Source organism: Chlamydotis macqueenii, chromosome 23 (genome assembly GCF_036417535.1).
Source record: "Chlamydotis macqueenii isolate bChlMac1 chromosome 23, bChlMac1.mat, whole genome shotgun sequence".
Classification (NCBI taxonomy): Eukaryota; Metazoa; Chordata; class Aves; order Otidiformes; family Otididae; genus Chlamydotis; species Chlamydotis macqueenii.
The window spans coordinates 6,694,579-6,707,607 of NC_141578.1; the positions used below are offsets into that span (position 1 = coordinate 6,694,579).

Sequence of the window (13,029 nt, forward strand, 5' to 3'; positions counted from 1 at the left end):
CAGCCAAAATGGCGCGGGACGCGCTTCCGGCGCAGCCCGGCGCCGGCGCACAGCCCGGCGCTCCCGGCATGCTCCGCGCGGGGCCGCGCCCACAGCTGCCAAAATGGCCGACTTCGAGGACCGGGTGTCGGATGAGGAGAAGGTAGGGAGGGGGCCGCCCCTCCGCTGGCGGGCCGGCACCGCTGCCCCGCGGCACGGCAGCGGAAGGAGGGAGGCGGGGAGGCTCGCCCGGTGCCGGCGGGCCGGTCTGCGGCCCGGCTTCCCGCTGCCTCGAGGCGGGCGGGTCCCCGAGACCGGCCGGGCCGCCGCTGCCCGGGTGAGAGGCCCAGCCGGCCGGGGACCAGCGGTCACGTATCAGCGCAGCGCTTTGCTTTTCCATTTCCTTATTGTCTGGGTGCAGCCGCGCTGCCGCGGCGCGGCTTTGTGCATGAAAATATATTTTCTGCTCTTGAGCTTTCTTTTCCCAGACCAACAGAGTTAGCAGCGTGTCTATAAGCCGCTGTGACACCCATTCAGTTTCAGAACTCGAGAGCCCTCAGAGCATGGCTTCACGGTTTGTGCTTGCCACAGCTGCTGGTAGTAACTGATGTAGGTCCCACGAGTTATACTGAATGGAATGGACAAAGCAGAAGCAAATAGAGCAATATTTATTTTAGGAAAGGGAAAAGTGAACAGATTGTTCCTCTTGCATAGGAATGTGGGGAAATTACAGTTTTACAAGCAGTACTGAGTTTTATATAACAAATTAAGAGGTCACCTTTTCTGCCAGCTAACACTAGTTACCTACAAACAGTAGTTAATAAATCCACCATTACTCTTCCTTACATCATAAAAATATTACTTGTGGCTTTTTGCTTTGTTTCTTAGCATTCTGGAGTGGGGTATTAAGGCTGATAGATCTTCAAGGATCCTACAAGTCTGGAGCCTGCTTTCATTTTTCCTTTAAATTGCTGCTTTCAGCTTCATTACAGTGACAGTCATTGTGAAACAAGCCGGCAGACCTTTAAAGGCACAATTCATCCTTCAGTTAATGTTTTAGATGACATGAGCATTATTTGAAATAAGTATTTCAGAGCAGAATCTGTATGGTCTTTAGCACATACCTGAAACCTATCCAGGGGTGTATAAAATATGTTACCCGATGTCGTTTGGCTGAATTTCATTTTAACTGCTAAAATTGAAGTTGTCATTGCGTTTGATGTGAAGATGAAAACAAAACTGAAGCTCTGTCATATTGAGGGTTATGGTGGTGCAGGTTTGAGGGTAAGGAGGTGAAGTAAGTTGCCCTTGGTAACCCAGCAAGTCTTTAAAGAGCTAGAGGTAGAACTAGGGCCCCTGCTCACACACTTACACCTAGGCTAGCCACTTAGTCTGGGAATGAGAGAATGTGTTGCAAGGAACATGGGGTCACGGGGCGATTTTTTTTTTTTTTCCCCTCTTCCCACTGTATTCACCTGAAACCTGCAGTTCTTTCAAAGCACTTGCAGGGAAGGCTTGTCCTTCAAGAAGAGGCCCGTTGCCCTGTAATTTTTTGGCGGAGTAGATGGGATTTTGCTTGAAGTTGGAGCTGAAATTCTACTTCGTGTCCCAGCTCAGGCAAACCACGTTGAATTTCAAGTAGCTCCATGCCTAGCACGGGTAGAAAAGGATAATCTTAAGCGAGGATCTGAAAAAGAAACACAGAGCAAAGATTTACTATAGTATCCTTTTTATGACCATTTCGATTGGTCTGGAACTTTTATATACGTTTCCTTTTTTTAAGTCTGAGTTTACCAGTGCTTTAAAATAAAGCAAAGAAACAACAATAAAAAAAAAAATCAACAAGGAACAAAATTAATTCATTCCATCCTCCCCCAGCCTCACCTCTTTGTTCTCAGTAGGCGTATTTTAGGTAAGCCACGGGATGCATGTTAGTTTTAGGCCTGCTGCAATGTACCCTGTTGTCTGCTGGCGTTCATTTGATGCCGTTTTGCCAGCTTAAACTAACGGGTGAGCAGCTTCCCCCTCAGACACTCCCTATTTCAGAAGCAGGAAGTTCACTCTGCTAGCGTGTTGCAGAGCTACCAGAAATGGCAGCGGTGGCCAGGAAGTGGGTCCGTTGGCAGAAAGTCTTGTTTTCTTGCTTCTGCAGAGGGACATCCTGCCACTGTGCTGACACCACTTTGAAACAAATCGACTCCAACACCGAACAGCGGTTCAGACGCTTGACATCTAGAACGAATTACTCCTCAGCCTGTTTCTGATAGCTCTGATAGGCCTGTGCTGGCGCTTACACTTGCGCTTTTGTGGAACGGTACACGCTGTCATTTCAGGAATCTTTCAGCCGTTCAGAGCTGGCTCTCAGCAAAGCCCACGGAGGATATAAAGCAGCAGAGTCCCGTTAATTACTGCTAAGTTATCTTCATCACCATCCAGGTTCTGATAGTGAAGTCTTAACAACATTATGGCAGCGATATTTGCGATTCTTTAAATAGCGGACATTTTCAGACAGAGCTACATTTTAGGATTGCTACATACTTACCAACCTTATCTAAATGCAGAAAATTAGGAGAAAATGGTTTGACATACTGTATTTATCAATTACACAAGTTACTGACTTTTTAGTTTTTAATTTATGTTGCACGATTACTTAAGACATAAAGATTTAAAAAAAAAAAATGCTAACTTGGAAAATGATCTATTTTTATCTGAAGCTCAGTCCAGTCAAGGCAGAGTTGTTACTTGATACTGTTGGGATAAGGAGATATACCCTTTGTTTGGAAAGGTGTTTGATTTCCTTTCATAGCTTGCTTTAAACCATTATGTGACAAACAGTACCATTTCTAATTAAAACGGGGAATGCTGTTGAGAAAAGCAAGTTATTTCCAGCTCTGGCAATAATTCAGCTGAAAAAGTTGGATGCACACTCCTTTGTTTTACTGCTCAGAATGAAAAGTAGAAAAAGTAATTGGAGCTGTAATGAGCACTGTTCTGCGGTCATCTTCAATAAATGTCTGGTTGAGCAAGAAAGGCTTATTGCGCGGCTTTGTTAGCTGTGCTTACTGGAAGAAATATGATGTTTTTACTGTTCTAAGGGCGAGGTTTAATTTTGTGACATTTCCTGTTTCAGGACTTCCAAGATGATTCTATTCCCTTTGGTCCTATGAAAGCCATAAAAGATTTGATTATGGAAACCATAAACTTTTACTGGTTTCAACGGAATCAATACCTAGACCACCTAAATTCTAACAGTGCAAGACATGTATATTGCATTTCAGAACACAGTGCTGTTTTGTTACCTTTTAGAAGAGAATAGGTTTTTCTTTTTCAGCTTCAAAGTTTGCAGACATTCAGGTATTTTCCTTTCAGTTGGCCGTTTCAGTTATTTATTGTATCACTCGTGTGATACATGCGCGTTAGTTCTTCCGTTACTGTGACACTTTGTGGCTGGACTACAGTACATTTTCCAGTAAAATGCTACATGATAAAAGGAGTAAAGTGCCAAGAATAGCACAGGTGGTGTGTCTGCTGCTGCTGAGGGTTAGCAGTGACTAGAGCAGCGTTAGAGGATCAAGAAAACAAACAAACAAAAACCCACCACCTGCTGAAATTTGTGTGGTTTCATCTGGAGGCTCTGACTCCTCGGGTTTTTTCTGGCACTTCCCATCACCTCCCCCATTTCTGTCAGTTGGTAGCTTTTTACGTTGTATGACCACACCACCTTCTGCACCCTGAGCACATCAGTGGCTTTTCAAAGTCCGTGAGGTGTAATTAACTCAGGAAGCAGTCTCATGGCAGCTGGTGGAATTGATTTACTCCTCCGTTTCTAGAGGAATCAGCCTCTCATCCTCCGCACAGTTTGCTGTGAAGCAGCGGCATCTCCTTCACCCAGTCATCAGCAGCATCAGGGTGTCCTGCATTGTACGTCAGACACCGCGTAGCTGCGTGGTTGTGCCGTAGGTCCCAGTCTAGTTGCAGTGCCCCTTTCCTGCAGTGGTTTCTTACTCTTTATATACCTTGGCATTTAGGTTTCTGATTACTGGCAATGATCAGGAAGAGACAGTGTTTAAAGTTATATGGGAAACCCAGATTCTCAATTGCTTAAGGCTGGACTGTATTAGTGTATGAGTGGCCAGCCAGCGTTCATATTCTTTAAGTAGGTTAGTACTATGCAGGTTGAACAGGTCACATTTTTTACAGGTGCCCATGTGAAGTTTGCACTTCTTCCTGAGCAGATTTGGAATTCTTCTCAGTTACACTAAAAAAAAAAAAAAAAAAAAACAAACCTTACGAGACTGACTTTTCAGTTTTTGCAATGCATGCCCAGATTTCTCCCTAAATCTGGCACTGCCTGTCACTGTCAGAGTTGGTTTTGTTGGTGAATTGCTTCGGAGTAGGTTGCAGTATGTATGAACTCCATAATTTATCTTTTGCCTTTAGTTTAATTACTTTTCTGCTTCATTGCAGGTGCGTATAGCTGCAAAATTCATCACTCATGCACCCCCTGGAGAATTTAATGAAGTATTCAATGGTAAGTAAATAAGGAAAAATGATCAGTGGTGGTTTTTTCAGGTTTCATCTGTTAAAAGAGTCTAAGGCTGTGTGATGATATACTGCTTTTTTGGTTGGACTAAATGACCTTTAAAGGTCCCTTCCAGCCTTAACTATTCTGTGATTCTATGCTTTTAAGGTTAAGAAGTGGTGAGGGAAAAGCATGCTGTCATTCTGTGACTACATATGCTTAATGAAACGATTTAATCATTTTCATGTTTGCATTTGCGTAGTAGAAATTGAAATGCATAAAGAGAAACACTTGATCAAAAAATCCAATCACCTACCTGAACTCTCTCTTCTCCAGATGTCCGGTTATTGCTTAACAATGATAATCTTCTCAGGGAAGGAGCAGCACAGTAAGTATTCACATTGCAAACACAAGTCAAGTTACCATCAGAGATGCCTATGTTTTCTTACACCCGTCGTTCTGCGACAAAGGAAGCCATTTGTTGTACTGAGAGCAATCTTCTGTAATTCCTTATCCCCCCACAAAATGCATAATGAAAGGTACTGATGATTGTTTTTAAAAGCCCTACGCTGGAATTTATAGAGGCTGTATAAAACTGACAGGAAGGCATCCTGCCAAAAGGTTTAACTCTGCTGTAGCAGGAACGTCTGATCTTGTTGAAGCATTATTTGTAAAGCAAGTGAAGCTTGAAATCCTGAGTAATCCTTAGCCAAAGTTAAGAAGAAGAACTGCCCTCAAAAAAAACAAAAGCTTTCAAAATGTCTTGTTTATGTGCACAGGCTCATCAGAAGGTGCTTAAAGGTTATGCATACAAGCTTTTTGATGCTAAGATATTACTTCAAGCTAGGTGACATGTCAGTCAGCAGGTCTTTACATAAGAAAATTGTTGTAATATTAGTCTACTCATTTGTGTACCTTGCTGCTTCTAAATTGTAGCTGGGGTGTTCCTGTTTTGCCTTGGCTTGCTCATTCCCCCAGGCTGCCTGCTGTTCTACTTTTGAACTCTGTGCTTTCCTGGTCATCACTAAATAAACCTGGGGTTTTATAGCTATTGTCACTAAAAGGTATTGAAAAATCCTTCAAGAGTGCTTGTGTGCATTATTTGCCAAGTTAAGTTGAAATTTTCTGTGGTAAAAATGACACCGTGTACTTACATGTCAAAATAAATGTTCACGTACAGCTAAAGTTCATGTTCTTTTAATTCCTAACAGTGCATTTGCACAGTATAACATGGATCAGTTCACTCCAGTGAAGATAGAGGGGTATGATGATCAGGTAAGAGAAAAGTTTTTACATTTGAGGTTTGTATTACTATGCTGTGCAAAAACAAGGTGTTGTTTCATCAAGATCTTGACTAGTTTCATTCTGCTCACAAGTTATCACCTTTCCTTCCCCTACACACCATTATATTACCAAACTTCTGTTCTTGTAGAAGCAGCATAGGTGAAATGTTCTCTTAAAGTATTGTCTGGTACTACCTAGTAGCTCTAATTCATTGTTCCGTAAGTAAAGCTTCATGCTGAAATCATTGGAATTCTACTTACGAGTGTGAATGATTAAAGATTATTGTTTATTTAAAGCTCACTTACAACTCCTTATGTTGCTGCCTGCTAACAGTTTCTGCTGACAATCAGTAGTAGATTCTTTATAGGGTTTTTAGGTTTGGGGGTTTTTTTCTCGTTCATTTTCTGTATTTTTAATCCATTCTCAGTTACCCTAAAACCATATTGTATCGTTGATTGTACCAATCTAATACTATCCAGTCTATGACAGCAAGACCTTTTTTTTTTTTTTTGAGAACAAGCAGCAAGTCCTACAGACGACAGAAAGCTCGCGTGCCCGTCTGTTCTGGTCTCTGAGCCAAGTACTGACCTAGCTTTTCTGGTGTCCCAGATCCGTTCATGGCAGGCAGATATTTCTAAGAGGCCTGTCTATGGAAATAGCTTTGACAAGTTACAGTACTCAGCCTCGCTGCAACTACTCTTAGCTGAAATTATTACTGAAAATCTGTGTTTCTTTATGTGAGATTATAGCTCAATGAAAGAATCTATTCAAATTGGAAGAAATGCAAACAGCACGTTTACAGCAGCATAAGTGTATCTTAATTTCAACTTCTTTTACAGGTCTTAATCACAGAACACGGTGATCTGGGCAATGGCAGATTTTTAGACCCGAGAAACAAACTTTCTTTTAAGTTTGATCATTTAAGGAAAGAAGCAAGTGACCCCCAGCCTGAGGACACAGAATCAGCTTTAAAACAATGGAGAGATGCCTGTGACAGTGCACTGAGAGCTTATGTGAAAGATCATTACCCCAATGGCTTCTGTACTGTTGAGTATCCGTCTTGTTTCAATGAAAGTTCATTGCTCTGTGTCAGTCAGTACCTTGAGTGGACCTCATGCTGGGCGGTGGTGTTTGAATTCTCCATCCTCAGTAGCATTTTTGCTAGCTTTGGAATAACAAGCTCCAAAGAGGGGGCAGATATCTTGGTGTGCACACAGTGGGAAAGATGTACTAGACCTTATTTTTCATTGTTGTGACTGCCAAGCACCTTAACACCTGCAGTTAATAAAAAAGAGGCGTTCTTTGCACATACGTGCGAGTGGAGGTGTCGGACAACGTAATTAGTGGTACGTGTTCCCAGTGAGATACCACAATAGCAAGCCTCCACAATGCTGCCAGGAACAGAAATTAAGAATGGCTTTCCTCAGCTCTTGGGCCTTTTTAACTGTTTTTCCTAAATACAGGTTTATGGTAAATCTATAGATGGGCAGCAGACAATTATTGCCTGTATTGAGAGCCACCAGTTCCAGCCCAAAAACTTCTGGTAAGACTATTTCAACACAGTGTATTTTCTTCCTTCAGTAGTCCTCAAACCAACCCATCCTTTGTGCCTTCTGACACAGTCTGAAGGGCAAGTAGTCTTGGGCTTCCCAAGAAGTGCTGCTTCTCTTTCTGTAGCCTGTTTTCCTTGCAGCCCCCTTGGCATTTCCCTAAAGCCTTCAGCCTAGCTCAGTGACCTATCTAGAGAGGAGGGCATTAGCAGGGTTGGATAGATACCCCCTTACATATTCCAGAGCACAAGTACACTGGAGCCAGTCTGTGCTGAAGCTGCATGGTATTCAGCTGTGCTTCACAAATTTAATTCAGTACCACGTAAGGCACTGTAATATTGGTCATAAGATGACAGCAGAAACAACTTGCTCTTGTTAATTTGGTTCTTCTTGTTGTTAGAGCTTTTTGGATACACAGTTTTCATTATTTGATTATTTTTAGGAACGGTCGTTGGCGATCGGAGTGGAAGTTTACCATCACACCACCAACAGCTCAGGTGGCTGCAGTGCTCAAGATCCAGGTGGGTCACTTTTTCTGGCAGCAATGGAGAAGCTGCATTGTGCTTCCCTTACACTAACGCATTTGGCTCCGAATGCGATGCTGAAATACAGCCGGGTTGTCCTTCTCAGGTCAAGATGCTATTAAACTAAACAATTCAAGACATTAATTCTTAAAACTAGTGTTTTGGATATAGTCTACAATCTGGCCTGTGGTTTATTATATAGCATTGCCCTATATGCCTCCAAGTCTGCTTCACTTGATAGGGCTAAAACCTATACCGTGAATTCTTTATAATTGCTCTTATTTCAACTCTAGGCGTTTACTGCATTAACATAATCTTGAACAGTCTTGACAAAGAATGAAACCTTTTAGAAAATCCATCCTGCTTTTAGTCTCCACGTAAGCAGAGAAGACTGGCACAACAGTGGTGTTGTGCCATTCTGGTAGCATTTGGGGGCTCTAGGGATTCTAAAATGAGTGTTAATGATAACCTGCCTTTTGTCTCTTGTTCAGGTTCATTATTATGAGGATGGCAATGTTCAGCTGGTTAGTCATAAAGATATCCAGGACTCTGTACAAGTTTCAGTAAGTATGCTGAAAGGTATTTTTAAGATAAAGCAACTGTGTTATTTCGTAAGCATCTCCTGAAGCATACAGTGCTATGACTACATTCTCCTGACTTTAACGTTGTGTAATTTTAGGGTGACTACGCAGCGTAGCTGTAGTGTTTAGAGTTATATGGGAAAACCAGATTCTCAATTGCTTAAGGCTGGACTGTATTAGAAAGGACAGTCTGTTGTTAACTGAAGCTCATGAGATCAGCTTTGAGAGAACAGAATATGCTTTTCTATCTACACGCGAGGGAAACAAACAGTAAGAGCAGTGTACTAAGGGAAAATAAGAAGTCCTGTAGTACAGTAGAGGGAGCAACAGTCACAAAATCTCTAATCTATACCATGAAGATCTACTTTGCTTTTGCTCACTAGGGTGCAGTCCCGTTCAGTTCGTAGCACAAGCCTTGGCCAGCGTGTGCCTCTATCTCGAGCCTCCCTGAGACAGCCTTAGCGAGCGACAAACACGGGGCGGAAGCTGCTGATGTTATCCCCTTCATCTATACTCAGGCTATCTTTTGAGAAGAAATCTATTGTTTAACTGTTATAAGTTGCGCTTAAACATAGAAAAAATTATTTTTCTCCTTTGTAGAGTGATGTCCAGACAGCTAAGGAATTTATTAAGATAATAGAAAATGCAGAAAATGAGTACCAGGTAAGATTAGTGGTTGTTAAATAAACACAATTAATCATATCAGTCTCCATTTACAGTTAATGGAAACGTGGGAAACTGAGCTCTAACTCTGTTTCTGGCTGAATCTGGTATTGACTGTAAGAATTACTTAGAAAAGGGCCAGAGTAAAGCTATGTGTAATTAATAATCAAGTTTGCTGTGTAGTTATTTTAAAGGGTTACAGATGATGCCTGAAACAAGCGTGGAAGGGGAGTGGGTAGGTCTAAATGTTTTCCTCTTGTGACAGTTAAAAATGCTGAAGAGGAAATCAGTGCGACAACTTTTTACATTGTCCCAGTCTGTGTGCAAGGACACGCGATTCAGATAAGTCAGTGAAACTCCTAAGGAGACACTGCTGCATTCACAGGGGAGTTTAACAGAATCCCTTTCGCTTGCACACACACTGGTGACTGCGTTATTAGTTTAGTTAGTAGTGTGCCTTCGCCTTGTAGAAAGGGTCTTGTGGCTTCAACACCGAGTCGTGCTTTCTCAGAGTATCTTACTACTGCCGTAACTGAATCTACTTGCCCCTGCAGACAGCAATCAGTGAAAACTACCAGACTATGTCAGACACCACTTTCAAAGCCTTGCGCCGGCAGCTACCCGTCACCCGCACCAAGATCGACTGGAACAAAATCCTCAGCTACAAGATTGGCAAAGAAATGCAGAACGCTTAATGCGGAAAAAAGATTTGTGAAACGTTTGTGTGCAAAAAACAGATGTGGTCCCATGCCAAGTAGATGGTTTCTAAACCAGTGCAGCGTTTTTCTAGGGCTTTCAAAGTTAACAGGTTTTCTAGCCTCAGAGAGAACTGTGGAACAAATAGCATTGTCTGTGTGTTTTGTGTTTCCTGCCACATAAACTTCCTGTTGTGACTGCGTTTACTGATCGGTCATTTTGATTAACCCACTTTCATGGTTCAGAAGTATAGCTGTTTTCAATCACTGATGGTACTGGTTGGAAAACTTCCTAGCTGGAAAAGCCCTATTACAAATAGAGCTGAGGGTGCAGAGCGTTCCCTTCACCCATATGCAGCACTCCAGGTACTCCAGTAAGTTTGTCAGATCTGCCAACAGCTGAAGGCGCTATGCTGCAAGATGTAATAAATGCAAAAGACAGCGAGTCTTCACGTATCCTTGTTACTGACCTCCACAACGCAGAAACCCTGCAGGCTTAGATTTTACTATATAAAATGAGTTTACAAGATCCTTTATGGAAATCCCTACCCAGCCAGCTCTTCCAGGGACGTACTTTTTTTTTTCTTTTTTAATCTGAAGGTTTGAGCCATGTTCTGTAAAAGTGAACGTTCTTGCTCTCCCCTCCCTCCTGTATGTACGGTTATCGGACACCTGCATTTTTACAGAACTACAAGTTCCTGTGTTGAATCAGTGCTGATCCATGTAGGCTGGGTGGTGATTAAAAATGCAAATGTCTACAGAATAATAGGTATGTTGTGCTTTAATGCTTTGTGGCAGGTTCTTAGAATTTGTATCACAGGTGTATGGATGGATAGTGTACAAAATAAATAAACTTGCACCAAAGTGAGAGAAAACCTTTCCATTTTGTCTCAGTTACGGCCAGTTTCCTCTCTTACTTAAAGGGTATACCAGTATTAATCTATTCATTGCTCTCTGAATGCTTTCTCTGTTACTTCTTTTTCTCCTGTGAAATTAAAAGAGCAGTCCTACCTGTTTCTGTTAAGGGGAGGTTGAAGGGGCACATGTATGCCTTTCTCAGTGAGAACTCAGAGCACAGGTTCACTGCAAAATGAATCCCCTTTGGTGAACTCGCTTTGCTTTGTTGGCACTTGGTTGTCACTGGCCCTTCTCGCAGGTTCTGGTGTTTGAACCAGCCAGTGTCTTCCTGTCAACACAGAGAAGGGAGTTGGGGAGACAGGGATGGGACTGCCCGTGCATTACACTTCGGGTTTTGCACAGTAATGCCACAAAACAAGCATGTCTATCCTTTGTGAGAAGTTCTGTCTAGATAAAAATATGTTTGTATGTGCTGTTGAGACTGACCATTCATCCTACAGGCATCCTCTGTACCGAACAGCCTGGTAGAAATACACCAGCCTTTGTTTTAAAGCCACGTGTGTCTGTTCTTTCATGGTCTCGCTTCTGCTAGCTCCTGATGAGCGCAGATCCACAGGCAACAGCCTGAAAGCAGGGGTGGTGTCGCTTGCAAACCCACAGGCAAAGCTCCCACCCTGGTACGCAGACCAGGGAGCTGGAGGTCCAACAACTTTCACATTAAAAGAAAAAAAAGAGTCACTAATGAAGCACTTCACCTTGGGGAAAACCCAGCAGGCAAGGTTATTGCCCTGATCGCCTCTCCCTTACTGTAACACCTCCCTACCTCTTCTCAGCTTGTGGACGGCTGGCTGCCGGCCGCGTCCCAGGCTGGGCACGCTGGACAAAACAAGACTGCCGCAGGATTTGCGCGCTGCTGTGCAAAGAGCTGCTCAAGGACGGCGCTGCTGCCAGTGGGTGTTTGTGGAAAGGGTTTCCTCCCCGCTGCAGCGCCCAGAGGAGATGAAAGGTTGTGTGGATGAGCACCTAAGGTGCTGTGGTCTGTGGCTGTGGTCCCATCCAGACAAGCACTGCAGCAATTCCAAGAATGTGACGCTGAAGCAGGGCCCGAGATAAGGCTGTGCACACAAGGGAGCTTTTATCTGCCTCAAGGCTAGCCTTTTCCCGCCCCGGGGTCAGTTACACTGCAAGTAGCTCACGGCCGCTTGTTCCAGCCTTAAAACAGTTTCTATCTCTTTGTCCTTCTGCAAATTGTTAGCTAATCTTCCGTTAGGCCAACTCATTCGCCGCCTGCCTCTCCGCCTTTCTCCCCCACCAGCCTTCTCTACCGCGGGCTCAGCAGTCCCAGCTCCTGTCTCTTCCTTGGAAAAGCAGCGCTTGGCGTGACTCACCCGCCTGGGCACTAAGCAAGGGCCAGCCCAGCGGCGACACACGCCCAGAGGTGTTCAAGTCCCTAAAGCCGTCAGCCACTGCCTGCTGGAGACCAGAGGTCTCAGAGACTGCAGCCAGCTCCAGAGCAACGTATATCCTGGGCTGGCTCCGTTCAAGTGAGCTAAAGTCAAAGCCCGACCCCGGGTGAGTCACAGCGAGCAGGCACTGCAGCCTGACCAAGCCAGGGAAGGCAAAGCTGGCCCAGCGCTGCAGGAGGGGTCCTGCCAGCCCCCATGGAAAGAGCTTTCCTATCTGCAAGAGCAAAGCTTAAGGGTTCCGCCCACAACACGCAACAGAAAGACTCACAAGCAACTTCTCCAAAGGCAAGACCCCCATTTTTCAAGCCTCAGAGCCCTGCCGCAAGCAGCCCTGCACCACAACATCCCACCAGCCGCCTCCAGAGCACAGGCCATCAGCAGGGCTTGGGCCAGAGGACAAGCCGCCCGGGCTAAGATGGGAGAAGCAGCAGACTTACCCCAACATCCCTGGGGCACAGGCGAGGCTTGAGCAGCACCACGAGCAGTGCCAGGGTGTTAAGCCCTGTTACAGAAGTGGGTCAGGGGTCACCATCCTCAGTAGGCAGGCTGGAGCATGAAAGCACAGGAAAGCAGAGGCAAAAAAAACAGCTCCTGCTGCTGCTGCTGCCCAATTTATGGAGCAGCCCTGCGAGCTCTCGCCCCTCACCCATGGGTGCAGTGATGCAACACACCTGGGCCCCGCTCCTGCCCTGACAGCCACCCGGGAGGTGGGCTGGAGGCCTCTGCCCTCCCCCCGGGGACAGCCCGTGCCGGGACTGGGGGCTGGGGGCCCGGGCGGTGGGCTGGCAGCCTCTGCTCCCTGCTCCGGGGACAATCGGACCCCCCCCAGACCCTTGACCCAGGACAGCTCGGATTCCCCTGGCCCTGCGACCCCTCTGTGGGCACACGGGCCAGGCCGACACTTCTG

At 44.8% G+C, this 13,029-nt stretch overlaps 1 protein-coding gene across 1 annotated transcript; it reads left to right on the plus strand.

Moving 5' to 3' along the window:
- The first annotated feature begins 61 nt into the window (after positions 1-61).
- CAPZA1 (capping actin protein of muscle Z-line subunit alpha 1) lies at positions 62-10,673 on the plus strand. Its single transcript, XM_086765933.1, has 10 exons — positions 62-142; positions 4,447-4,510; positions 4,838-4,889; positions 5,713-5,776; positions 6,625-6,831; positions 7,249-7,328; positions 7,778-7,856; positions 8,351-8,422; positions 9,041-9,103; positions 9,658-10,673. The coding sequence occupies exons 1-10, from the start codon at positions 104-106 to the stop codon at positions 9,796-9,798; spliced, it is 861 nt and encodes a 286-aa protein (XP_086622059.1). The 5' UTR covers positions 62-103; the 3' UTR covers positions 9,799-10,673.
- The last annotated feature ends 2,356 nt before the right edge of the window (positions 10,674-13,029 follow it).